Here is a 27,784-nt window from a genome sequence, read left to right on the forward strand (position 1 = left end):
TGAATTTCTTTGGTTGAAGTGGCGGCAACTGACAAAGGACAGAGTTAATTGGAGATACATGGGAGAGGCGATTGCCCTGCAGTGGGTGTAGTCAGGCTGCTGTTGATGATGATGAAGAGCTGCTTCTACGTTTTTCCAGATTACTGTAGATAATCTTGTCCTGTTATCTTGAAGTTTCCTTGCCGGCTTTAAATTATGTGATGCAGCTAGCGGCGGATATTCGTAGTTCGATGACTGACGAGCACGTTTGTTGCTTGCGCCGCCGCCGAGTGATTGTTCTTTTGCGGGCGCAAGTCAGCCCAAATAAAGAGCTTCGTTTGCAAGTCTTGTAGGTGTCTTCCTGACCGCTGGACTCCTGTCACTACAACGTGACATCCGGTGCAGGTGCTGGGCTGCCTTTCATGTTCCAGACACCCCCTACAAGTCGTGACGCGAGCCCTCTGATCCATTCACCGCAGGGCCTGAGTCCAGTCCACCGCGCAAGCCGACGCCTGCAAGGGGACGCACCAGAGTTCGGAATTCTGCCGGAACCTACCCGGAAGCGCAAACCAGTAGCAACGTCCACCATGACCTTGCCCCAGACGACGACTCCAATCATTCTTCAGCAGCCCCGGGTGCCACCAAACTTCGACGCTTCGCCTGGCGCCGACCCCGGAAAATGGCTGGAACAGTTCGACCGTGTTGCTATCTTTAACAACTGGGACGATGCCATGAAAATTAGGTACGTCTTCTTCGCCTTGGAGGGACCAGCAAGAATCTGGTTTGATAATGAGGAAGCTAGCCTTACGGATTCGGAAACCTTCAAGAAGCAGCTTCTGAAGACCTTCACAAACGTCGTGCGAATGGAGAGAGCCCAGCAGCTGCTACAGTCTGGCATACAACACCCAACCGAGACCGTTGCAGTGTATACTGAGGAGATGAAAGGTGTCTTGGGGCGTACCGACACGAACATGAAGGAAGAAGCGAAGGTGCAGTTGCTTATGCGAGGAGTTAAAGAACATTTCTTTGCCGGCTTCATCAGCAACCCACCGAAAACTGTCGCGGAATTCGTAGAAGAGGCATCCACGATGGAAAAAACTCTTGATGCCTGAGCTCGCCAGTGTGACCGCCAGCAACACTTTTTGTCAGGAAGCTGCCTGGACACCCCTAACAACGATAACCTGCGGGAAGTTATAAGGCAAGTTGTGCGATAGGAGCGCCGACGATTTATTTATTTATTTATTTATTTATTTATTTATTTATTACCTCAAAGGCCCCGGTTGTGGGGCATTACATGAGGGATGGGCGGATTACATGCAGATTATATAAAGATTACAGAGTACATAAAGATCAGGATACATAAAGATTACAGGATACATAAAGATTACAGGATACATAAAGATTACAGGATACATAAAGATTGCTGATTACATAAGGATGGCCTCAATCTTTTTTTTGAAGTCGATGCAGTTGACGATGAGTACGGCTTCCGGCGGCAGATCGTTCCAGTCCCGAGATGATATGACAAAAAAAGAACGGAAATGAGATGTTGTTCTTGCAGCGGGTGGGTATACGGTCTTGATGTGGTTGTTGCGGCTAGAAGGACGATGAGCTGTTGATATGATAGATGATCCTAAAGGAGAATGATAGAACTTGTGGAATAGGCATAGTCGATTTATTTTTCTTCTAGTTTCAAGGTTAGGCAAGGATGCTCTGGATTTTAAAGAGGACACGCTAGTATAGTAAGAGTAGTCACAATAAATAAAACGGATAGCGCGGTTTTGAACTTTTTCAAGGATTATAGAAAGGTTAGATTGATGAGGATCCCATACTGCTGACGCGAATTCTAGTTTAGGTCGGACGAATGTTTTATAAGCTAATAATTTGATAGAAGGGGTAGTAAAACGAAGATTTCGACGTAGGAAGCCAAGGGTGCGGTTAGCGTCATTAGCGATGTTTGTGATATGCGAAGACCATGTTAGGGTATGAGTTAAGGTGATGCCAAGATACTTACAGGAAAGAACAGATGATACTTCAGAACCGAAAAGAACATATTTTGAGGGAATATGGGATTGCCTGCGATGAAAAGAAAGCATGCATGTTTTAGTAATATTAAGGGACATTAGCCAATGCTTGCACCAAGTTTCGATTTGGGTTAGATCATTTTGGAGGGTGTCAGAGTCAGTTCTGCTGGTAATAGGGCGGTAGATTACACAGTCGTCGGCAAATAATCGGATGTTCGAGTTGACGTTAGAGGGAAGATCGTTAATGTAGATTAGAAAAAGCAAGGGTCCAAGCACTGTGCCTTGTGGTACACCTGAAGTAACGGGGGAAAGAGGTGACGATGATTTGTTGGCGTAGACAAATTGCTCTCTGTTGGTCAAAAAATTTTGTAGCCATTTTAACACCAAGGGGGTAAGGTTAAGACGTGAAAGTTTTAGTAGTAATCTTTTGTGGGGTACCTTATCAAAAGCTTTTTCAAAGTCAAGGAAGAGCGTGTCAACGGGAATGTTTAGGTCAAGATGAGAGCTAAGATCATTAACAAAAAGGGCTAGTTGGGTGTCACAGGAAAGTCCTTTTAGAAAGCCGTGTTGGTTAGGATGAAAAAACTTGAGCGAAACTAAAAATTTAACGATGTGAGAATAAATAATATGTTCCATTAGTTTTGAACAGATGCTCGTAAGAGAAATAGGGCGGTAGTTTTTACATGAAAACGATGAACCTTTCTTGGGGACTGGAACGATCTTACCGATTTTCCAGTCTTGCGGAAGCACGCCTGATGATAATGACTGTTGAAAAAGATGGCACAAAATGACACTAACCACGTTTTTAGTATTTTTTAGCACTTTAGAGTTCAAGCCATCAATGCCAGATGACGATGACACTTTCAATGATTCAATTAGTTTCATAATACCATTGCTATCGAACAAAATGTCTGGCATAGCTGGATGATCGAACACAGGGAAGTGCGGTAACTCGCCGTCCGGTTCGTTAGTAAAAACTGAACAGAAGAAAGAATTTAGAACGCGACAGACATCATGTTCCGGAATGAGATTATGGTCCTCATCATGTAAAGTAATAGGTGTGTTGCGTGAAGGATTAATGGATTTCCAAAACTTGTTAGGATTAGTGAGAAGCATAGAAGGTAATACTGATGAAAAAAAGGAACGTTTAGTTTGGTTTACCAGGGATTGGAATGTTTTTTCAGCACAATGGTACTTTTTCCATGAGGAGTCAGTGTTCACACGTCTGGCTGTACGGAAAAGCCGTTTCTTCTTGTTATTAAGGCGCTTCAGATCGTTGTTAAACCACGGTGACGATGCTTTTTCTGTGATCGTGATAGTAGGGATGTGCTTATCTATTAGTTGATGCATTTTGTGTGTGAAAAGGGACCAGTTAGTTTCTACTGACCGGCTTGAAAAGTCACGGACGAACCACGCCCCAAAATCGGTTAGTTCTGTGTTCATGGCAGCGTAATTACCTTTGTCGTATAATGTAAGTGTTTTTTTTGGTTTTCTTCAAACTTGGGACTTGGAATGAAAATGTGCTTAGTATAATGGAGTGGTCACTAAGTCCGGGTAAATGAAGTGGCGTAGAAACTTTATCAGGGTGGGAAGTGAGAATGAGATCGAGAATGTTGGAGGAATGATCAGTTTGCCTAGTAGGTTCAGATACGACTTGAGACAAGCCAAAGGTTAGGCACGTGTTAACAAAGTCACTTACAATGTTATTTTTTGATGTAATGGTGGGAAGATCGGACCAGGTAATGTCAGGAAAATTGAAGTCACCATAAAAAAGAATGGGTATGTGCTGATAGGACGTAGTTATCACGCGGAGTGCTTCGTGTAAGTGGGCAACAAAGGAATCAGTTAGATCAGGGGGCCGATAGCAAACACCAATGATAACAGGAGGGAACGAGGCATGACACTTAATGAAAAGGAGTTCGAGAGGGGAATCAAGTTTAATCTCGGAACAAGGATAAGAATGATGAACACCTATTAGTACACCTCCTCCTCGCCTATTAATTCTGTCGCGTCTAAAGATATTGAAATCAGGAAACATGGAAGTTACTTCGGAGTCCGCTACTGTTGAATTTAGCCATGTTTCGGTTAGTACAATTATGTTGATCTCCGTAGTGTGTATAAGACTTGAGAGGGAGTCTAACTTCGGTACAAGGCTGCGAATATTAGTGTAAAGAATGGACAAAGGGCGGAGCTTAGGCTTTTCCGGAGGATTACGTAGTAGCTATGGGGTGCGGGGAACAACTTCGTTTGAAATATGGTCATAAATGTAGGTAGTGCTGCCGATGATTAACTTATTGTAGCGGAGTTTGTATTTTTCACTTTGTGATTTACCAAATGCAAGTAGCTGTTTCCTGGCAGAGAGGGTAGTTTTCGAGTAATCTTCCGAAATACTGTAGGAACTGTTCTTTAGTTTGCTAGCAGAGGAAAGAATTTTCTCTTTTGTTTTGTAGTGAGCAAAGTTAACAATGATTGGTCTGTTTTTGTTGGCATCAAATTTTCCTAATCTGTGACATCTTTCAATGTCTGTGGGGCTGATTGTTATATCTAGTTTTTCTTTGCATACCGTCGTGATCAAGTTTTCAGATTCGGCCCATGTTTCAGGGTTAGTGTCTTTTAATCCAAAAAATAATAAATTCGAGCGGCGCGCCCTGTCTTCGTAATCCACCAGCTTAGACATAATGTTTGATATTTCACCGGCATTGTGCTCCGCAAGTTCCCGAACATCGCTGATATCGGTTTTTATTGCGGCAAATGTTGCGCAATCATCTTCAATCTTTGCTAGTCTGGTTTTTATTTCCCCCAGCGCTTTGTCGTTTTCAGTTAACGTGCAACGAATTGTTTTCATTTCTGACAACAAAGATGCTTGGCCAGATCGCAGTTCTTGCAAAGCCTCCATTATGTCAGAGTTATCTTGCGGAGCAGCGCCGCGGGTGTTGGGACCCGGGTTAACCTCAACGTCACCCGACAAGATCAGCAGTTGACGTATGACGCCAACACATTCAAAGGTAATTGCGACACAACACTGTGGGCTCGGCAGCACTAGCAAGGCCGCATAACGCGTACGCCGCGCAAATAGCGATTGATCATACCTCACCTGCACGACAAAGAGGCGATGTAGGTGAGTGTACGTTGGCATCGTTGCAGTGCTGCCGAGCCCATTAAGCGGCGCGGGCGGTGATGCAGTCCTTAAGTAGCTTGCACGCTCTGGTGACGTAGTCATGCTGGTTATCGTTGGGAGGAGGGTGGGCGGGTAGACTGGAGCATGCGCCGTACTCGGGCAGGAACCAAAGTTGGCGTCCGAGCAGTATTCCGTGGTAGGCCGGCTGAAGGGGGCACGAAGAAGGCACTGTGCCGACTCAAGCGAGCCAGCTGACTGCGGTCCGGCCGGGATGGAGGACGGAGGGTCGGAGTTCCGGGGACAAGAGGACGACGTTCCCGGCCGAAGAGTGCTGCCGATGGCTCCTCTCGCGTCAACACCACCAGCAAGCGGACAGAAAGGCACGAGCGCGAACATCAGCATCTGCACGACAAAGAGGCGATGTAGGTGAGTGTACGTTGGCATCGTTGCAGTGCTGCCGAGCCCATTCACGATTCATGCCACCGCGAACGCAGCCGCACCTTTCATCGCTCACAGACGTCATCCTTGACGAGCTTCAAAAGGCCTTGGGTGTGACGCCGACAACTAGGCAGCCTCTGGCAGCCTCCAGCCATGACTTACGCCGCAGCTGTGCGCCGTCCTGCGCCTCGACGACAGGACCCAAGCCCCTATCGCCCTCAGCCAGCTAAGTTGGATCGCCGCCCTCTCGCCCCGACAAGCCCGTTCTACGAGAGTCGCACACGGCCGAGGGAATGCGACGAGTGGAGAACTCCCGACCAGCGCCACCCACTATGCTTCCACTGTGGCGAAGCTGGCCACATTCTCCGGTACTGCCCATATAGAAGAATGGGCATCCGAGGGTTCTCTTACGACGCCCCACGACGCCGACCCGGCCAGCGACCAGGCGAAATCGAAGAGTTTTTGCGTCGGGAAGAATTCTCACCGCCCAGCCGCCTATCACGTTCCCCGTCGCCTTCGTCGCCGCGCTATGTATCTCCTAGCCGAGGCTACACAGTGCGTGGACGCTCTCCCAGCCCCAGAAGGTTAAACGGAATAAAGCAGCCTCTGGAGTTGAGGTTTCTTTTGAGCTAAAGAAGAAAGATCCTACATCGACGAAAACGCAAGTCCATGCCTCAAATACGACGAAAACACCGACGACGACGCGGCCAGACTTGAAGCTTTTACGGCTGCCCAGAGAAGTAACGTCGGAGTACGCCCACCGCAGCCACACTACTCGACGAAGCCAAGATCGTACACCGAAGACAACATGTAATACGAAAACGCGAACAAGTGATCTTGAAGTTACTGTGGACGATCACGCGGTTACTGCCTTGGTCTACACGGGAGCTGACTACTCCGTCATGAGCGGGCCACTCGCTGTCCAACTAAGGAAAGTAACAACAACTTGAGATGGCCCGCTGATCCGCACATCAGGTGGTAACCTTATTACGCCGTCAGGGCGCTGCACCGCGAGAGTTACAGTAAACGGGCGAACTCATGCTACAACTTTCCTGGTCTTACAGAACTGCTCGCGAGATTTGATTTTGGGAATGGACTTCCTGAATGAAGATCGGGCGGTCATCGACCTTCGATCAAAGTCGATCAAGGTTTCCACGGACAAAGCCATATCTGCAGCGACGACAGCGACTCATAACGTTGCCTTAAACGTCCTCGACGAAGCATTGAGCGTGCCGCCCCGATCAAGTGTCGTCGCCTGCATAGGTACGACTGGGCGTCGCAATGGAAGCGGCCAATCCGGAATGGCCAAGCACAAGTGGTGCTAACGAACTTCACCGAAGAATACCGGCATCTAAACAAAGGCACGACGATTGCTTTTCTCGACGAGCTGGCAGACATCAGAGACATTTTCCCTACCCGACCAACCCGTACAACCATCTGACGAAGGCCATCATCAGCCCACGTTTAATATCAAACCAGCATTAACCCGGTGCAGACAAGACCAAATACACAGTCTTCTTCAAAGGTACAGCGACTACTTCTCATCAGCATCGAATGTGTGACGAACGGGGCTTGCCAAGCACCGCATTGTCACAGACGAACACGCCCGACCACTGCGACAGAGCCCCTACCGCGTATCGCCGCTAGAACGCCAAACTATTAGCAAGCAAGTTGAGGAAATGCGTCCTGACGACGACATCCAGCCATCGAGGAGCCCTTGGGCAGCACCAGTCATCCTAGTGAAAAACAAATACGGCACCCTTCGCTTTTGCATCGATTACCGCCGCCTGAACAGCATTACGAAGAATGACGTCTACCCCCTCCCCCGCATCGATGACACATTGGATCGGCTATGCAACGCTAAGTACTTCTCATCAATGGACCTGAAGAGCGGCTACTGGCAAATTGAAGTCGACGAAAGAGATCGCGACAAGACTGCGTTCATCACACCAGACGGACTCTTCGAGTTCAAGGTGATGCCATTCGGTCTCTGCTTTGATCCAGCTACGTTCCAGCGAGTAATAGATACGGTGCTCGCAGGCTTGAAGTGGCAAATCTGTCTTGTGTACTTAGATGACATTGTGGTCTTCTCCTCAAGCTTTGAAGACCATCTAAGGAGGCTTCGGACAGTGCTGGAAACAATCAAGTCTGCAGGACTAACACTGAAACCAGAGAAGTGCCACTTCGCCTACGAGGAGCTGCTGTTCCTTGGTCACGTCGTAAGCAAGGATGGGGCTCGCCCAGACCCTCAGAAGACGGCTGCGATCGCAGAGTTTCCACAGAGTAATGACAAGAAAGCTATACGAAGATTTCTTGTATTGTGCGCTTATTACCGGCGATTCGTCAAGAACTTTTCGCGCATCGCTGAGGCTTTGACCCAACTAACCAAGGCTGGCGTGCCTTTTAAATGGGAAACGCCGCAAGTGGAAGCTTTCAACGAGCGGAAGCGCCGCTTACAGTCCCCTCCTGTGCTCGGGCTCTTTGATGAAAACGCGGAAACCGAAATTCATACCGATGCAAGCAGTGTGGGCTTAGGAGCGATCCTCGTTCAGGAAAATGGCAGACAGGAGAAAGTTATCGCGTACGCTAGCCGATCACTGTCGATAGCCGAAGCCAACTATTCAACGACCGAGAAACAATGTCACGCCATTATTTGGGCCACGTCAAAATTTCTTCCCTACCTACACGGCCGACCATTCAAGGTTGTGAGCGATCGCCATGTTCTGTGCTGGCTGGCAAATTTGAAAGATCCCTCCGGCCGCCTTGCTCGTTGGAGCCTGCGTCTTCAAGAATTCTATATAACTGTAGTCTACAAATGTGGCCGCAAACATCCCGATGCAGACTGCTTATCGCGAGCCCCCGTAGACGCAGCACCAGAAGAGGAACACGTCGACGCTTTCTTAGGACCGGTAAGCGCCTGCAGTTTCGCGCAGCAGCAGCGCTCGGATCCTGAGCTGCAAAACTTAGTTGATTAACTAAAAGGCAAGCCCGCATCACCTCCCCGAGGGTTCAAGCGCCAACTGTCGTCCTTCGTCTTTCAGGATAATGTCCTCCTGAAGAAGAACTTCACGCACAACAGGACAATGCATCTTCATGTCGTGCCCAAAGATCTCAGGCAAGAAATTATGCTGGCATGTCATGATGAGCCGACTGCAGGGCATCTCGGCATTGCTCGCACGTTGCACCGCATCCAGGAGAAGTACTATTGGCCGCGGCTAGCTGCTGATGTTTCCCATTACGTCAAAACGTGCCGTGAGTGTCAGCGACACAAAACGCTTCCGAATAGACCGGCCAGACTCCTGAACCCCATACCACCTCCAACTAAGCCCTTCCAGCAAATAGGGATAGACCTCCTCGGCCCCTTTCCGACTTCATCATCAGGTAACAAGTGGATCATCGTGGGCAACGACTATATGACCCGCTACGCCGAAGCAAAAGCATTGCCTAATGGTGCCGCAACAGAGGTCGCAAAATTTTTCGTCGAACGAATTGTGCTCTGACACGGCGCCCCCGAAGAGCTCATCACGGAGAGAGGAACGGCGTTCACAGCGGAGCTGACACAAGCCATCTTACACTACAGTGAGACAAGCCATCGGAGGACAACTGCCTATCATCCGCAAACCAACGGACTCACAGAGCGTCAGAACAAAACCATCGCAGACATGCTCTCCATGTACATCGACGCGGAACACAAGACGTGGGACACCATTCTGCCCTATGTGATCTTCGCCTATAACACTGCCGTCCAGGAGACAACCAGGTCTATCCAATTCGAGCTTGTATACGGCAGGAAGCCCACGACAACACTCGGCGCAATGCTCCCGCACGTTTCAGACGAAGGCAACCTCGACGTCGCCACCTACCTTCATCGCGCCGAAGAAGCCCGAAGACTTGCGCGGCTTCGCATGAAAGAACAGCAGCACACCTACGCCCGACGCTACAATCTGCGTCGACGATACACGCATTACAAGCCAGGATATGGACACCAATTCGCCGCCGTGGATTGAGTGAGAAGTTGCTGCGACGCTACTTTGGCCCGTACAGGGTTCTCCGCCGCATCGGTGACCTAGACTGAAGTCGTTCCCGACGGCACGACAGCATCTCAGCGACGGCGCACACACCCGGAAGTCGTACATGTAGTACGCCTTAAGCCGTATTATGAACGCTAAAGGACTCGAAGATTACATTCTCCGTATTTATTTTTATTATACAGCATCGAGGCGATGCTTCTTTGGGAGGCGGGTAATAGCACGTATCATTGTATTGTCCGTTCGTTCGCGCTCAAGACCGGAGTAAAGGGGTGTGATCATTTTTGTTCGTGACGCGAGAAGCGACCGGACTGATCTCGATTGATCGCAGCCATGAAGAGATGCTGCTACGTTTTTCCAGATTACTGTAGATGATCTTGTCCTGTTATCTCGAAGTTTTCTTGCCGGCTTTAAATTGTGCGATGACGCGAGCGGCTGGTATTCGTAGTTCGACGACTGACGAGCACGTTTGTTGCTTACGCCGCCGCCGAGTGATTCAGTTCTTTTGCGGGCGCAAGTCGGCCCAAATAAAGAGCTTCGTTTGCAAGTCTTGTAGGTGTCTTCCTGACCGCTAGACTGCCGTCACTACGACGTGACAATACGCTTCTCGGTCGTCGGTATGTCCAGCTTGTGACGTATTTCCTTTACGCTACTACTTTCCCCTGCCTCCCAGTTTATGTGGAGTAAAACAGAAGGTGAATTAACGGCCGATTATGCAAAAATGCATCATCTTTAAAACATGCGCATTTCATTCACACGTCCTGTGCATAGTAAAGACGGCAAAGACGCAAAATGAGTGTGTGGCCAACCTGTGTTCTAGAAGAAACATTCGCCGCCAAAAGATAAATTTGAAAATAAATATTTCAGGAGCAGAGTGTGTTGCTGGGCAAGATGGTTTGACATCCTGAACGTGCAGCGCTGACAGCGGAAGGACGAACGAGAGAAGAGACAAAGAGGGCGCTGAACTAACAAGTGATTTCGAAGGAAGGCAATCCGTACATACAGCATCCAAGCTATTGGCTCATGCCTACTTAAAGAGGTTTGAGCATGTGGGCACGGGGCAGGGCTGGCCAAAAGAAAAGTGGGCAACGGCGTTGAGCTTGTGCCTTGGTGGCGAAGCACTTAGGGTCTTCGGTCGGCTCTCGCCTGAGGATTCCGTGGACTATGACAAAGCGAAGCTTGCCTTGCTTCAGAGGTTTAAGTTCACCGCGGTGAGGGTACCGAGAAAAGTTTCGCCAGAGCAAGCCCCAGGATGGCGAAACGGCCTCGCAATATGCTGCCAGGTTGTTTAGTTTCTTTGACTGTTGGGTCGAGATGCGGGGAGAAGGCCGCACTTTTGAGGTGGTTCGCGAGATGGTGGTGAGCGAGCAATTTCTGAATAACTGTCATTCTCGTTTAGCCCTTTTCTTACGTGAGCGGGAGGGCAAGACAGTTTCCAAACTGGCGGAGGCTGCCGATCATTTTCTCGAAGCACAGCCGCATAATAACTTGTTGCTCTTTAAAGAGGAGGGTGAGCACACGATAGTTAAAGCCAAGGACGAGGTTTCACGTTCACAATCCCGCCTTCGATGTTTTCTTTGCGAGAATACTGGGCACAAGGCGTCGGATTTTCGGACAACGCCGAAGCAATTGTATTGCACCTGGTGCCGCGAGGTAGGACATGATGCCTAGTCATGCAAAGCTAAGAGACCAGGAGATCGTGAGGAGTCCGCCTGTTGCATGACACCTCGATATTCCCATCCCGATAACCCTGCAGAGGTAACGCGCGTAGAGGGCCAGTTGGGGGAGATGGTCTGTCCTTCCAACCCGGTGGAAACTGCTATGCCCGTGGGGCACGGTGAGGTGTTCGGCCAGCCTGGTTCGGTATTACGGGATACGGGCAGCACCGGCATTGTTGTGCGTGAGTCCCTTGTACCGGAAGCGGCACTTACAGGGAAACAGGCTACATTATTCTTGGCCAATGGGACCCGTGTAGAAGTTCCGGAAGCGGATGTGGTGATTTCTTCACCATACTTTTCGGGTAAGGCCATCGCGCGGTGCTTGTCTACACCCCTGTACGACATCATAATAGGCAATGTCCCTGGCGCTAAACCTCCATTCTCGGTTGACCCACCAGTTCTCACTGATCAGGCAGTTTCCCTTGCCATTACGGGTGCGGTCGATGTTCCTTCCCTTACGGTGACAGCAAAGGTTTCAGAGAGTAGCAAAAGCCCCACTCTTAACACACTCCACTTGTCGCGGCCGGAGCTTCGCCTCAAACAGGAAGAAGACCCGACCTTAGAGGTGTTTCGCAGGAAGTTGGGGCAAATATTTCGTGGCAAGGGACAGACCGCCCACTCTTTTGACACAGATGACGGTGTTCTTTTCCGAACATACCAAGTGTGTCCTGGCCGAGTCGTTGAGCAAGCGGTGGTACCGAAGGGCTTACGCACGCAAGTTCTTAAGTTGGCGCATAAGAGTGCATTATCCGGCCATCAAGGAATACGGCAAACAATAGCTAGGGTGCTCAGTGAGTTTTACTGGCCCGGTGTACAGGCAGACATAAAGAGTTATGTCAGATCGTGTGATATGTGTCAGCAGACTGTGTCGAAGGCAAGGGAGAACAGAGTGAATAACATCGTAGGACGGGAACATGTAAAATCATGGTGGAAACCGAGGTCGGTTTGGAGAAAACGGTTTCACAAAGGAAAACGGAAGTACTAGCTGAAAAAGTTCTCGGGACGGTGAAGTGGTTTGATGTGAAGAATGGAATACAGAAGAATTTAGCCCACACCTGTTCTTGTATTGTCTGTGTTTGCTCATGTTTGTTTTTGAGTGTCCGCTACCTACTTTTTATGGCTTCCGTGTTTCCTCGCCCTCTATGGACGCTTTACGTTGACTTTCCATGTGCTCTCTGTGCTGTGTGTGCGAATGTCTGTGGACGCTTCGAGCATTGACGACCATCGTATGTGTGGCGTGTAGTGTGCGCGCTGTGGTGCGGTGCTCTGTGTTGCGATCGTAGAACGCGTCTGGTGTCGCTCTCCTGAAGTTGAGTTCTTTCCCTTGGAAAAAACTTCCGAAGAGGGGGCCTTGTGTAAGGAGATAGCGCCACCCAGCGTCGTTCGAGAGGAGAAGAAGACAAAGCACGAGGAGCGCGTGCGGAGGGGAACGCCGGGACAGGTAGAAGAGGATTACGGGCAGAGAAGAGAAGAGCGCGGTGGGCGACGGACGTGGACGAGTTCTGCTGGCTCCCCGAGTTCCGGGCTTGGGCCTCAGCCGCAGACGTCCGGGCCAGAAGACCTGGACATCCATCGTCGAGAACCTCAACCACCAGGCCCAGGCGCCACTCTTCTCCATCCATCCGTCAGCTGCTCAACACAGGCCGCCTCTGGCGCCTACGTGACCTTTCCGGGATACCAGACCTGGGAACCGTGCCGGGAGACCACGGACGCTGACGCTGCGGTAGCGTTGAAGGCCAACGGAGAAACGCCGGCAATAGTGCATCGCCACTGGAACGCCAAGAGACTCCTTGACTGCCCGACACCCAGCCAGTCCTCCCCGCTCGTTGCTCGAATGAGAGACAAGTAGTGTGACTTTCCTTTTTGACTTTCTTTTTCCTGTATTTTTCGTAAGCACTTTGTTCTGTTCCCCAGTGTGTTTTTCCCGTGTGTTGTTGCGTTGCTCTCTTGTTCCTTTCCTTTTTTTTCACTCCCATACTGAAATTGGTTTCCTTTCCTATAAAAGCCGCCTCGTTTATTGTTTATACCTTTGTGTTTGTTTAAAATAAGACCTGCAATCGCACAGTCCTCACACGCCGATCCATCGGTATCATGTGATGACTTATGGTTGACGTTTAAGCATAAAGTGGAACACTGCATGTCCCTTTATGTTCCCACACGAGTAAAAACTGTAAAAAGTTTAATCCTTGGATAACTCGGGACATCATACATATGAAGCGCAAGCTGTCACGACTGAGGAAACTTAAACGACGTAAATCATCGGCAACTTGCACTGAACTCATTCGAAAACTCTCAAATGATCTAAAGCAAGCAATTAGGACTTCAAAACTGAAATTTACACATGTTACCCTCAGCAACTTTATCAAAACCGCTCCCTAAAAATTTTGGAGATGTCTGAACTCTAGTAAGCACAAACGAAGCCATGTAACTCCGCATGAGGCTTTAAAGATAGCTAATGACTTCAATCAGTATTTTCAATCGGTTTTCACGTTTGACGACAATTCTGTGCCTTACCTAGATTCCCAAATAGGTGACTGTAGCTTAGACCTGCCCGAACTAACAATAACTGAATAGGGAATTTTTGCCCTTTTACTTAATCTTGACGAGAAGAAATCTAGTGGAGGAGTGTACGATGGGGGGCTAGTTGGTAATCCATGAACTATGAACGAAAACCACGCAAAGGACGATACACAGGGAAGAAGCAGACAGGAATGTATGTAGAAAACCAGCGAAAAAGACGCATTCACAAGGAGGAGAAGTACACAGGACAACGCTGGAAACACAACTGTTGTGTTGTGTTTCCAGCGTTGTCCTGTGTACTTCTCCTCCTTGTGAATGCGTCTTTTTCGCTGGTTTTCTACATACCATGCACCAACTGGCCCAACAAGCTACGCTTCTTCAATACTAAGCAGACAGGACGAGCGCGGACTTGCAACTGTTTATTGAAACACATCTTCCTTCCATCACCAACCCTACGCATGCGCAACAACCAATCTCTATCTAATCGAGTTCAGGAACTTCAGTTCCTTCTTGTACAGATGGACCGAAGCCTCGCTTACACACTTTTCGGGCCCATATCTATCAATCTGCCAGGCTTCGATGACCTCACGTGTTTTCTGGTCTTTGGCCCTTCCGATTATCTTTGTGCGCTCAAAGAGTGGCGTGCATTTATTGTCACACGAAAGACAGTGTTTTGGCAAATGCATGCCGCTGTGAGGCCCAACGAATTTTTATGTTCTTGTAGGCGCTTATTAATGCAGCGTCCCGTTTGTCCCACGTAAACTGAGCCGCAACTAAGCGGGATTTCATACACTACTCCCATTCTACAGGACACAAACTTGATTTTGTGGTTAACACCACAGCCTGCTTTTGTTCTTGATTCATTGTTAGCGCGCACAAACGGGACAGCTTACAAGGCGCCGAAAAGAAGATTTCCACACCGAATTTCCTTGCCACTCTCTTCAGGCCATGCGAGGTCTTATGTACATAGGGCAGTACTTCAAACTTCCGCCTCTCACGAATGACAGGTTCTCGAGCACTAGAAGTTGAGACGAGGGTTTTCAACAGAGACCCGGCAGCGGCCTGCAGAAGCGACGAGGGAAACCCAGCAGAACTTAGGCGTGCAACTTAAGCGGAAAAGCTGAGTGAAATCTTGTGAAAACAGGACTTAAATAATGATGACCTCAAGCAGGATGAAGCAATTCCTCTCTTAATAAGCTTGGAGTGACAGGAGTCATAGGGTAAAAGGGCCTTTTTTGTTCTAGGCATGTACATCCAACACAAGTGGTCCGGTTCACTGAAAAACAATCTCAAGTCCAAAAACTGTAAGCAAGAGTTCTCAGGCAATTCTACAGTAAAATTCAAACTGGAAGCCTTGGATTTAAAAGACGATAAAACTTCATTAGTGACCTCTTGTGGGTTGTCATTGGGATTCATTATTAAGAGTATTAAAAAATCGTCTACGTATCGGAAAACTCGCGCGATGCGGTCGTCAGTTAGCGCCCGTGAGAGTGAACAGTCAACTTCCGCTAAATATATTTCAGTGAGAACTGGTGCCACACTCGACCCTATACAAATGCCTCGTTTTTGCACATAGAATTTATCCTCAAAACTCACTAGCGTTGAAGAGAGGTACACATTCAACAGTTCCATGAAACCTTCTACCGAAATGCCGCAGGCATTTTGGAACCCCACAACCCCCAAACGCTCTATACAGTTGCTGACCGCCATGAGCAGTTCATTGTGAGGAACCGAGTAAAACAGATCCTCAATGTCAACCGAGAAGCCGTAATTGACACCTGGCATGCCTTCTTTGAAAATTTTCACCATTCCGTCCGAGCTGGTGATCTTGTAGGGGTCTTCAGGCGACAGACTCTTCAGGTGTCTTTGAAGGTATCGGCTAACAACTGCTTGCCAGGTTCCTCTCTCCGTTACGATTGCTCTAAAGGGGCATTCCAGCTTATGACTCTTTGCACTAAAAAACACAGTGAGCACATGCACCTTGTTACTCATCACTTCATTCTTCATCCGCTCAAGCTTCAAATCATCTAAAAGCGCAACCGCTTTGGCCTTCGCCTTCGTCGGCTTCACATCCGCAACTCGGAAGTTCTTGTTGATCGCTGTTAGTGCCTTCTCCCCGAATAGTTGCTGCGGTAGGACCACGAAGCCGCCTTCTTTTTCAGACAAAAGAACCCGTAGCCCAAGCCCAGAATCACAAATTGAGCCAGCCACTCTTCTCAGCAGGGAAGTGCAGTCCTTCTTTTTCTGAAAGGTGTTGCCCACTGAATCAACTCCTTCCGAAAGGCAGCATCCTTTCTCTTCCCTTTCTACCTTGTCAGCGATCCTGTGAACCGAAGCCAAAAGCTCAAGTTTGCTGAGCGGTACTTCCAGGCTGAACTTAGGTCCCTTCCTGAGGACCCTTTCGATGTCGGTTGGAACAGTCGCCCCTCCAAGGTAGATAACAGGGACCTCACCTGTCTGCTTCTTTGGCGCCTTAGGTAGGCTTTGTCGTCGCTTGTTCCAAAGGAACTCAGTGGTAGTATCAGCCAGGTTCTGGTAGTCCTTGAATGTCCTCAGGCCGGCAGAGCCTGTCCCCTTCCAAGTGAAGCACACCAACCGCAGCCAGTCCCGTAGTAGTCGAACGTGTCGCCAACATTCGCTCCTTAAAATCTTAGCCATTCTTTTCCAGTGACCATCGGAGCAGCCGAGGAAGCCGTAGAGGCCCGCAACGCTGGGCGGACAGACGTGCTTCATCCTGCTTGAGGTCATCATTATTTAAGTCCTGTTTTCACAAGATTTCACTCAGCTTTTCCGCTCAAGTTGCACGCCTAAGTTCTGCTGGGTTTCCCTCGTCGCTTCTGCAGGCCGCTGCCGGGTCTCTGTTGAAAACCCTCGTCTCAACTTCTAGTGCTCGAGAACCTGTCATTTGTGAGGGGCGGAAGTTTGAAGTACTGCTCTATGTACATAAGACCTCGCATGGCCTGAAGAGAGTGGCAAGGAAATTCGGTGTGGAAATCTTTTCGGCGCCTTGTAGTAGTAGTAGTAGTAGTAGTAGTAGTAGTAGTGAAAATATTTATTTTTATTTATTTTTTTTTCAAAAGGAAGAGGTAGGGAGTAGCGGGATGGGGATAGATAGATGTGGAGCTTCAGTGGTCGGTCTTCCCTACTCCAGGATCCCGTTGGCCTCCGCCGCTGCCTTGGCCCTCGTCACCAGCATAAGCTGTGTGCTCGGGTCGGAGTCAGCCAGAAGGGCCTCCCACTGCTCTAGACTAGGGCTATTTACCTTTGGTAGTAAACGGCTTTTTTCGCAGCCCCAGGTGGCGTGGTACGTTGTGGCGTAGCCCCCACACCACACGCACTCTTTCGCGTATCTGTTCGGCCACATTTTGTGATACATGGCTCTGCTTGGGTAAGCTGTCCCGTTTGTGCGCGCTAACTAACAATGAATCAAGAACAAAAGCAGGCTATCGTGTTAACCACAAAATCAAGTTTGTGTCCTGTAGAATGGGAGTAGTGTACGAAATCCCGCTTAGTTGCGGCTCAGTTTACGTGGGGCAAACGCGACGCTGCATTAATAAGCGCCTACAAGAACATAAAAATTCGTTGGGCTCTCACAGCGGCATGCATTTGCCAAAACACTTTCTTCGTGTGACAATAAATGCACGCCACTCTTTGAGCGCACAAAGATAATCGGAAGGGCCAAAGACCAGAAAACACGTGAAGTCATCGAAGCCTGGCAGATTGATAGATATGGGCCCGAAAAGTGTGTAAGCGAGGCTTCGGTCCATCTGTACAAGAAGGAACTGAAGTTGCTGAACTCTATTCGATAGAGATTTCTTGTTGCGCATGCGTAGGGTTGGTGATGGAAGGAAGATGTGTTTCAATAAACAGTTGCAAGTCCGCGCTCGCCCTGTCTACTTCTTCCCTGTGTATCGTCCTTTGCGTGGTTTTCGTTCTTAGTTCATAGAAATCTAGTGGCCTAGATAATATTACGAACACGTTCCTCAAGAGATACGCAGAGTGGGTATCGAAATATTTGCTGCTTCTTTATAAGAAGTGCCTAGATAACGCAGAAGTGCCGAAAGACTGGAAAATAGCTAAGGTTGTTCCTGTTCATAAATCTGGGGACACTACAAATGTATCTAACTATCGCCCTGTTTCACTCACGTGGGTAGCATCCAAAATATTTGAACACATCATTCTTAAGCACATAGTAACATTCCTTGAAGAAAATAATCTACTGAGTTCTAATCAACACGGCTTTAGGAAAGGGCTATCAACTACAACTCAACTGCTGGATACGATCCACGATCTCGCATGCGCACTGGACCAACGTAACGAGATTGATGTTTTATTTCTTGATTTGTCGAAAGCGTTCGATCGTGTATCACAACCAAAATTTATGTTTAAACTTCAACATTTTCTTGGTTGTAATAAAATTACAAACTGGATACAAAATTACCTTTCAGACCGCAACCAGTTTGTGCAATATGACGGTCACGCATCGCACCATGTCAAAGTAATGTCTGGAGTACCTCAGGGAACGGTATTTGCACCCATATTATTTCTAATTTACATCAACGATCTAACAGTTAACCTTAACGCAACAGTCCGAATGTTCGCAGTTTTATAAAGAAATTAAAGCGTACGACGATCAAGTCACCTTAAACAATGCAGTTGGTCAAATAGCAGAATGGTGTCGAGAGTGGCAGATGACCCAGAATCTCGAGAAATCAGTGTGTATGACTGTATCAAGAAAAAAGAACCCGCTCGTTTTCTCATATGAAGTCGAAAATAAACCTTTAAAATCAGTCCAAAAATACAAGTACCTCGGTGTTGTCATCTCCTCTGACCTGAAATGGGATAATCATGTAGAATATATATCGTCAAAAGCATTTTCCGCACTCTTTTCTCTAAAGCGATGAATACCGACTGCCTATTCCGACACCAAGCTACTGGCATACCGTTCCCTCGTCCTTCCTGTTCTCGAGTACAACATCCTGTGTTGGTTTCCGCACACACAGAAATGCATAAATATGTTAGAAAGCGTCCATCGGAAAGCAGTAATGTTTATTTTTAACAAATATAAACGTAATGACTCTCCAACTGAACTCTTAAACAAGGCGAATCTCTGCACTATTAGTAACCGCGCCCGGATCTGACGCCTTAAATTCGTATTTTTCCTATTAAACGGTGCTCTTAAAATTGATTCTGAACTCTACTTAGTTCCTTCACCAAAACGCAATACCAGAACGAAACACTCGCAGCATTTAACAGAGTATAAATTCAATACTGACACCTTTCGTTATTCATTTTTTCCGCAAGCGATTAGGGAATAGAATATGTTACCTGCAAATGTTGTTAGCTCTGAATCTCTAAGTAGTTTTCTTTGTCAACTGTCACAATTGTTTATTTGAACTTTTTAGTAAGGCTTTGCTTGTACCTTTCGAAAAAAATATTTTTTCACATTGTGCTTTATTTTGTGTTTAATACTGCGTCTTCCATTTCGAAACTGTCTCCCATGATTATCCCTTTTACAATGTTATTTCAGTAGTGTGAACCTTCTTTGTGAGTTTTTTTCTTTTTTTTGTGACGTGCCTAAAAAAACGAAAACAAACATGTACCCATTCTTGCAACAGCCTCGAAAGAGGCTAGCAGTATGTTCCAAATAAATAAACAAAATAAAAAGGCAGAAACTGCAAAAAAGCATGGAAATGCCAACATGCAAAACAGCTAAGGCTGGAAGCAACCACAGTGGCAAAAAAACAAGCGAGGAACCGGAAATAAATCTTGGAAGTGAAATTGGAGATGTTCGTCTCGTGCTCACAGAAGTACTTCAGATCAAATCGAAAATTGACGCATTAGAAGAGATAAAGGCCACTGTGGATAGTATTGAGCAGTTTATGCAGGAAATGTCTACAAAATACGACGAAGTTTTGTCCAAAATGAAACAACAGGATGCAGCTATATCTGCCCTTGGAAAGCGAGTGGAAAAACTCGAGGTTCTGGTAGCAGAACAAGAAAACCAGGAATTAAGGCAACAAGTTAACGAACTAGAGCAGTACAGGATACGCCAAAATTTAGAAATACTCGGGCTGCCCCATCATGAAAATGAAAACCTACTGGAAAAGCTTAATGTCTTGGCCACTGATCTCGATCTTCTGCCGCTTTCCGAGGCAGATGTTGAGGCTGTTCATCGATTGCCCTCACGGTCTATCAAGGAGAGCACTAACAACGAGAGTGCTAGTAGTGACAGTGAGGTCGGGGAGAGTTCAAAGAAGGTTACACCTGTTCTTGTACGCTTCGTATCCCGTTCAACCAGAGACGCATGGCTTGCAAAAAAGGGACAGCTAAAGGAAGCGAAATCTAAAATCTTCTTCAATGAAAACCTGACAGCACAGAACAAGGCCCTATTTTGGAAAATGAAAAAACGGCCAAAGAAAAAGATTATGAGCTTGCCTGGTTGAAGAATGGAAAAATGTTTGTTCGTCGTGGCCCCCGCAGCCGAGATATCAGGATTAGGATGACAAACGATCTGGATAAGATACGTTGAGTAACAGGCCGTATCCACACCACGGTAACTGATAGCAGCACCCTTGAAAATGACAGCCCCGTTCGCATATTCTTATCATGATGCTGATTCGTTCAAACATTCCAAGCGTCTAAGAGAAAAAAATCGACTTTCTTTATTCCATCTCAACGCGCAAAGCCTTTGGAATAAACAGGATTCTGTGGAAACCCTCCTAAATGCAATAGACCATAAATTTGAATTTTTAGCTTTCACTGAAACTTGTTTTAACAACGATTATGATGTCATACAATTTCCAGGATACAAATGCGTATCAGTTTCACGCAGTAATAAGAGAGGGGAAGGTGTGGCCATTTATGTAATGAACTACCTAATTTATGTCACCATAGAAGATTTCTGTGTCATAGATCAGGACTTTGAGTGTGTCATGTTAAAATGTGTTGCTACCATATTTGCCGTTGTATACAGGCCGTCTGCTGGATCACAGGCAATGTTTTTAGTATTTCTTGAAAACATGTTAGAACAGTGCATGCAATTTAATTTAAATCGCCTGTAGTTATTTGTGGTGATTTCAATATCGATCTCTTATTGCCTGAATCTAATCAGCAAATGATGGTTGATATTTTTTTCTCGTTTGGTTGTGAAAATGTAATACATATGCCAACTAGAGTGACTGATATGTGCCATACTTTACTAGATGTGTGTTTCACAAGCTACGAAAAGGATGATGTGCAAGCAGGTGTACTGATAGCTGATGTTAGTGACCATTGGCTTATTTTCATGTTATTTAAACCATACTTTACAACACAGTAATTCCAAAATCAGTGCACCGATTACATATAGAATCATTAATGAAGCAAAGACCACAATATTTAGAAAGTTAGTAGCAGAAACAAGCTGGGCAGAGGTTTTTCAACTGTCTGACCCCGTTACAGCATATGACGTCTTCATTAAAACAGTTACCGAGCTCTATAATCAAGCCTTTCCTACAGTGCAATTCAAAAAAGTAAAAAGCCAGAAAACAATGGATAAATGCTGAACTTGTGAAAAGAATTATAAATCGTGGCAGACTATTCGCCTCTTTTGTAAGAACAAAAAATCTAGACAGTTTGATTGAGTATAAACGAATTCGTAACACGTTAAGCTTTGATATAAAAAAAGCCAGGACCAGTTATTACCAACATAAGTTTACTGATATCTGCAACAACCCTAAACAGGTATGGAATACCGTAAACAAGCTAATGTCCAAAAATGAGAGAGACGGCATCTCTGAGCTCGTTGTAATTCGTGTGCCTTGCACAGGGGCGTCGCTTGCTGACAAACTTAATGAGCATTTTCTCATATCAGGGGCTTCACGTAAATCTCAGGCAAGTAACTGTGATTTTACATCGTAGCTCACATCCAACGTCGAAAGCTCAATGTTCATGTTCCAACTACAGAATTAGAAATCTTAGAAATTAGAAAGCAGCAGTGCATGTGGTGCTGATGATATTAAAGTTCAACCTATAAAATCCGTTAGTCACATGATTAGTCAGACACTTACGCATATATGCAATCTGATTTTGAGTACCGGAATATTTCCAGACAAATTAAAAATTGCAAATGTCTCCGTCATATACAAGGGAGGCGATAGAAATACCGATAGAAATGGGCCACGGCACTGCTCACGAAATGCCTCGCCACTCACCGTTCCTGCTGTTCCAGGTGCTGGTGCTCACCGGCTATCACCTGCCTGTTTCACCGACTTGCCGACCGGTTCCGCAATCTTGCGGCGCTAGCTGGTTTCTGGACGGCTGCGGCTGCTCATCCGATCATCTGTGCGCACCCCTGCCGATTTTGGACACTTTCCACGGTCGGGCCTGGCAACATGCTACATTATCAGCTGACGAGGACACCTACATAAAGCACTCGGATTTCACCGCCCCCTTGGGCCACGGCACTGCTCAGGAAATGCCTCGCCACTCACCGTTCCTGCTGTTCCAGGTGCTGGTGCTCACCGGCTATCACCTGCCTGTTTCACCGACTTGCCGACCGGTTCCGCAATCTTGCGGCGCTAGCTGGTTTCTGGACGGCTGCGGCTGCTCATCCGATCATCTGTGCGCACCCCTGCCGATTTTGGACACTTTCCACGGTCGGGCCTGGCAACATGCTACATTATCAGCTGACGAGGACACCTACATAAAGCACTCGGATTTCACCGCCCCCCTTGGGCCACGGCACTGCTCACGAAATGCCTCGCCACTCACCGTTCCTGCTGTTCCAGGTTGGTTATTACGAGTGTTCTTGTTACCGTGATGATGATGTCTGTCTTGTAGCAGTGTCGTGGCCACCCCATATTCTGAAACGTTTCCGCTCGGCGGCAGTGTACATTTGGCGCATTTTGGTCCTGGGTGGGGACGTTGAAACAAACCCAGGCCCTATGACGAAGGGCCAAGAAGAAAAGCTCGAACTGGTATATGAAACTGTTCAAAGGCTTGAGATGAACCACACGAATATCCTCGAAAGTGTTAACAAGATTCTTACAATTCATATTGGCTTGCAAAATGAAATGAAGACTTTAAACGGTCGTGTGCATGAACTTGAACTTAAAATCGAGTCTATTCCAGTTCTTCAAAGTGACTTACTGTCTTTAGCTACCCGTGTGCAGGAACTGGAACTTAAAAAACAGTCAGTGCCTACCACAGTATCTGCCACGAGTTGTACACACGATGTATCCAACATTCAAGTAAAACTTGACGACCTGGAAAATCGTTCCCGCCGGTCTAACATTCTTTTTTATGGTGTTCAGGACACTGATGAGTCTGAAACTTGGGAAGACTCTGAGCGTCTTGTGAACGAATTCTGTTCTAGCAAACTTGGTATCACGTTGTCTTCCTTAGCCCGTGCTCACCGCATAGGCCGTTTTTCTCAGGAAAAAAAGAGACCCATTATTGCAAAGCTGTTCAACGAAAAAGAAGTCGAAACGCTTATGAGTAAGGGCTATAAACTCAAAAATACCGATTTCAGCATTTCGCGAGATTACTCGAAAACGGTTCGTGAGAAACGCAGCCAACTGTGGAAGTATGCCAAATCAGTAAAGAAAGAAGGTGACAAGGTCCGTTTGTCTTTTGATAAACTGCTTATCAATGGTGTCTCGTATTTCTGGGATGATCAAACCAGTAGCGCAGTGCGCGTGTCCCTTGCCTGACGCATCCCTTCCAGTTCTCGTAAAGTGGCTGGCAAACCACCCGGGCGGCCAAACGCGCAGCGTTGCTCCAATTACGATGTCAGTTTTCTGTACACTAACATAAGGAGTGTTCTTTCTAAAAACGTAGCTCTTTCTTCTTTAATTGATTCATGCTGCTCCTCGGTCATCGCGCTTACCGAGACTTGGTTAAATGACATGGTTCCTGATGATGTCATTTTCGCCTGTGACTCCGAATTCAACATATTTCGTTGTGACCGCACGGGCCGTAGAGGTGGCGGTGTCCTTCTGGCTGTCAGTAAAGTGCTCACTGCTGCGCCTATCGAGGTCACGTCGTACATAGAATCGGTATGGGTTCGGTTGAGTTGTGGTCCCACGGTCGCCATCATTGGCGTCATTTACCGCCCTCCGGACATGAATTCTTCATTCGCAAGTCAGTTTTCTAATTTACTAAGCGATCTTACTTGTCGTTTTCCGAATTCAAGCTTACTTTTACTTGGTGACTTTAACTTTCCGGCTATTAACTGGTCGTCTTTAACAGCTCCTGCCAATGATCCCGAAGCTCAGGCTTTCCTCCAGTCCTGTCTCGATTTCTCTTTGCAACAACTTATTTCTGAACCTACGCGTCGTTCCGCCACTACAGCCAATATTCTCGATCTTATCTTGACAAGTGATCCTCACCTTTGCTCCAACATTGCGCTCTTAGAAGGCCTTTCCGACCATTCCATAATCACGGGTAACCTGAATTTTGTGCCCCATAAAAAGGTAACTCGTACTAAACAAATAAGGTGCTACAACCGAGCAAACTTCGGCGAAATAAACGCTCAGTTGTCAGTCTTTGCTGATCATTTTCTTCACGATTTTTCGTCACGCTCCGTGGAAACGAACTGGAACCTGTTCAGCGTGAAACTTGCTACTCTCATTGACAGATTCATACCCGTCATCAGTATCCCCTGCACTAACACAGCACCTTGGTTTAATAGGCATCTACGTCGCCTTAATAACAAGAAAAAGCGCCTTTACAGACAAGCCGACAAGAACAGACACTCCGAATCTTGGCAACGGTACAAATTATGTGATAAGGAATATCAGTCTGAGTTGATATCTGCACGTAGGCACTTCTTCACACACGATCTACCGGCAATGCTAACAAACAATCCACGGAAGTTCTGGCAGATAATAAACCCCGCTAATCATCCTGACATTACTCTTACTAACGAGGAAGGCAGCAGTGTTCCAGTGGCCGAATGCGCCGAACTTTTCAATAACGCATTCACATCCGTTTTTACCCGTGAGGATCTCCCTCTACCTCCTGTTTCTGTCAGCACTTCTAATACATCAATGTCCGAAATATTTATCAGTGAGACCGGTATCTTATCCTTACTAGGGAAGCTTAAAACAACATCAGCATCAGATCACCTTGGCTTTAATAACAAAATACTCAAAAATTCATCTGATGGTATTCATCGTATCTTGTCCGCTATTTTTTCACAATCTCTATCATCAGGCGTGATTCCGCTGGACTGGCGCCTAGCTAAAGTTGTGCCAATTTTCAAGTCTGGCGATCGTTCCTCACCACTAAATTACCGACCCATTTCATTAACTAGCTCTGTTTGCAAACTTCTTGAACACGTAATTCACTCGCAGGTAATTAACTATCTTGAAGAACATAACATTATCTTTAAATATCAACATGGGTTCCGTAAAGGCTACTCTTGCGAAACGCAACTTGCCGGATTCATTCAAGACATACATTCATCGATTGATGCTGGCATTCAAGTAGACTCCATATTTCTTGATTTTTCTAAAGCTTTCGACAGAGTACCTCACAACCGGTTATTAATGAAACTAGCACTGCTTAATATTCACCCTCTTGTCATTGCATGGGTTAAAGATTTTCTGTTTTCCAGGTCTCAATTTACAACTGTCAATAACCACAATTCGTCTTTCAGCCAAGTACACTCTGGCGTCCCACAAGGAAGTGTGCTTGGCCCCTTACTTTTCCTAATATTTATCAACGATTTACCGGATTCCATTTCTTCCCATATCAGACTTTTTGCTGATGATTGTGTTATTTATCGCAAAATTTATTCTAACACCGATTGCCAATCCCTTCAATCTGACCTGGATTCAGTAACAGCATGGTGCTCAACCTGGCTTATGCAACTTAATCATTCAAAAACTAAATTGATGTCTTTTACTAACCGAATGTCTCGAATTCAAACAGCATACTCCTTAAATAATAGCTCACTCGAGCTAGTCACCACGTATAAGTACTTAGGACTTCACCTTCATTCAGACTTAGCATGGAACCACCATATTAACCTTATGCTTGCATCTGCTAATCGGTCATTAGGTCTCTTAAAACATAACCTAAAGCATGCTCCTCCTCACCTCCGTGCTCATGCCTATACCACTCTAATTCGACCTAAAATTGAATATGCCTCGGCTATTTGGGACCCTTACCAATCTTACCTAATAAATAACATTGAATCATTGCAGAACCGCGCCGTTCGTTTTATTTACTCCGATTATTCACGTAACACCAGCGTCACAGCCTTAAAGAAACGCGCAGGTCTCCAGGATTTATGTCTCCGCCGTAAAATTGCACGACTGTCACTTTTTCATAAACTTTATCATCATCCATCACTTCATAACGACTTTTTTTCTTTGCCTACTTCGATTTTTGACCGCCGCGATCATCCCTTTAAAGTTAGACGTTTCACGTGCAGGACATTTATCTATGCGCATTCATTCTTACCACGCACAATATCTGACTGGAACACTCTGCCTTCACATATCGCAACCACCACTGATCCTGATAAATATTTTAAACTTATATCTTCAATAACTACTGTTTAACTCTTCGCATACATTGTTATTTTATTTGTTGATGGCTTCCTTTTTTTGCAGGGTTTGTTACTAAAGATATTCATTGTATTAGTGTTCTGTTTGTATAATTTTAATAATGCAGTAATCTTCGTTCTTTGCCGCGCTGCCATTCTTTTGATTCTTTTGCTTACTTATATGTCATGCAAAGTGTTTTATTTGTGCTTTTGATTGATTCTTTTGCTTACTTATTTCATCCAGTGTGTCTTATTTGTGCTTTTGTTGTTTGTTTTATATTTGTGTTTTTTTTATTCTGTTCAATTGCCTGTGCCCCCCCCCTCTATGTAATACCCTCTCGAGGGCCTTTAGGGGTATTCTGTATAAATAAATAAATAAATAAATGTGAATAACTATAGACCAATTTCGGTACTACCAGTCCTCTCGAAAGTAGTTGAACAGGTTATAAACATCAGACTACTAAACTTCTCCAAGCGAAACGATATCATCGCCGAACAGCAATATGGATTTCAGAAAGAGAAATATACTGAAATGGAGCTAATAAAAATAAGGATAAGATAATTGACAATTTTGAGCAGTAAATATATACAATAGGTGTTTTTCTTGACTTAAAAAAACATTCGATTCTATCAAGCACCCGATTTTGTTGTACAAGTTGTATAAATATGGCATTAGAGGAACGGCTCTCACATTAATAAAGAGTTACCTCTCAAATCGTCAACAGTACACGAGCATTCCGAATGCAAAGTCCAGCTTAGGTCTGATACATTAAGGAGTTACGCAAGGATCAATCCTTGGGCCGCTGTTATTTCTTCTTTATATGAATGATGTAATTAACGTGCCCTCTACACCAGAAATAGTACTGTACGCTGACGATAGCAATGTATTCTTCTGCGGACAAGATCTGGAAGCCCTCCAAGTAGAAACCAATATATGGCTGCAAAACTTATCCACATGGCTCCGCCCTAACGAACTGCAGTTAAACACTAAAAAAAAACTAAGTACATTATATTCCGTGCACGTAACAAGTGCATTAAACAAGAAATACAAATTTAATTTCGTGATAAACCTATCGAACGTGCAATGTTTCATAAATTTCTTGGCGTCATATTTCACGAATGTCTTGACTGGTCACCTCACATTGAAAAAGTTCGCACAGGTATCTCTAGGTCCATTGGTATCATGTATAAATTAAAGGACCTTTTGCCTATGTGGCTAAAGAAACAACTATATTACACACTGGTACATTCGCGTTTCTACTATTGTTTTCTTGTTTGGGGCACAGCATCTAAAAGAAGCATAGAAAACATACTTATTACAATAGAAATTTCTGCGACTAATAGATAATGCACCATACCTTAGCCACACTGCCCCATTGTTTAGGAAACAGCAATTGCTTGCACTGTGGAATTTTATAAAC

The 27,784-nt window shown here is 46.1% G+C and overlaps 1 protein-coding gene across 1 annotated transcript; it reads right to left on the minus strand.

The window, feature by feature from the left end:
• Positions 1-14,843: 14,843 nt before the first annotated feature.
• Positions 14,844-16,558, minus strand: LOC149338098 (uncharacterized). The gene is made up of 2 exons (XM_089550094.1): positions 15,085-16,558; positions 14,844-14,887 (listed from the first exon to the last, which is right to left on the minus strand). The coding sequence occupies exons 1-2, from the start codon at positions 16,556-16,558 to the stop codon at positions 14,844-14,846; spliced, it is 1,518 nt and encodes a 505-aa protein (XP_089406220.1).
• Between the last annotated feature and the right edge of the window lie 11,226 nt (positions 16,559-27,784).

Source organism: Amblyomma mixtum, chromosome 6, assembly GCF_055824585.1.
Source record: "Amblyomma mixtum isolate Tamu chromosome 6, ASM5582458v1, whole genome shotgun sequence".
NCBI classification, from domain to species: Eukaryota; Metazoa; Arthropoda; class Arachnida; order Ixodida; family Ixodidae; genus Amblyomma; species Amblyomma mixtum.

Bases quoted from the DNA above. Each gene is read 5' to 3' on its own strand.
- LOC149338098 (XM_089550094.1), bottom strand. From the start codon at position 16,558: ATGAAGCACGTCTGTCCGCCCAGCGTTGCGGGCCTCTACGGCTTCCTC. The intron at 14,888-15,084 runs GTTGGATGTACA...TCGCTTCTGCAG, and splicing joins CAGTGAACCGGACCACTTGT to GCCGCTGCCGGGTCTCTGTT.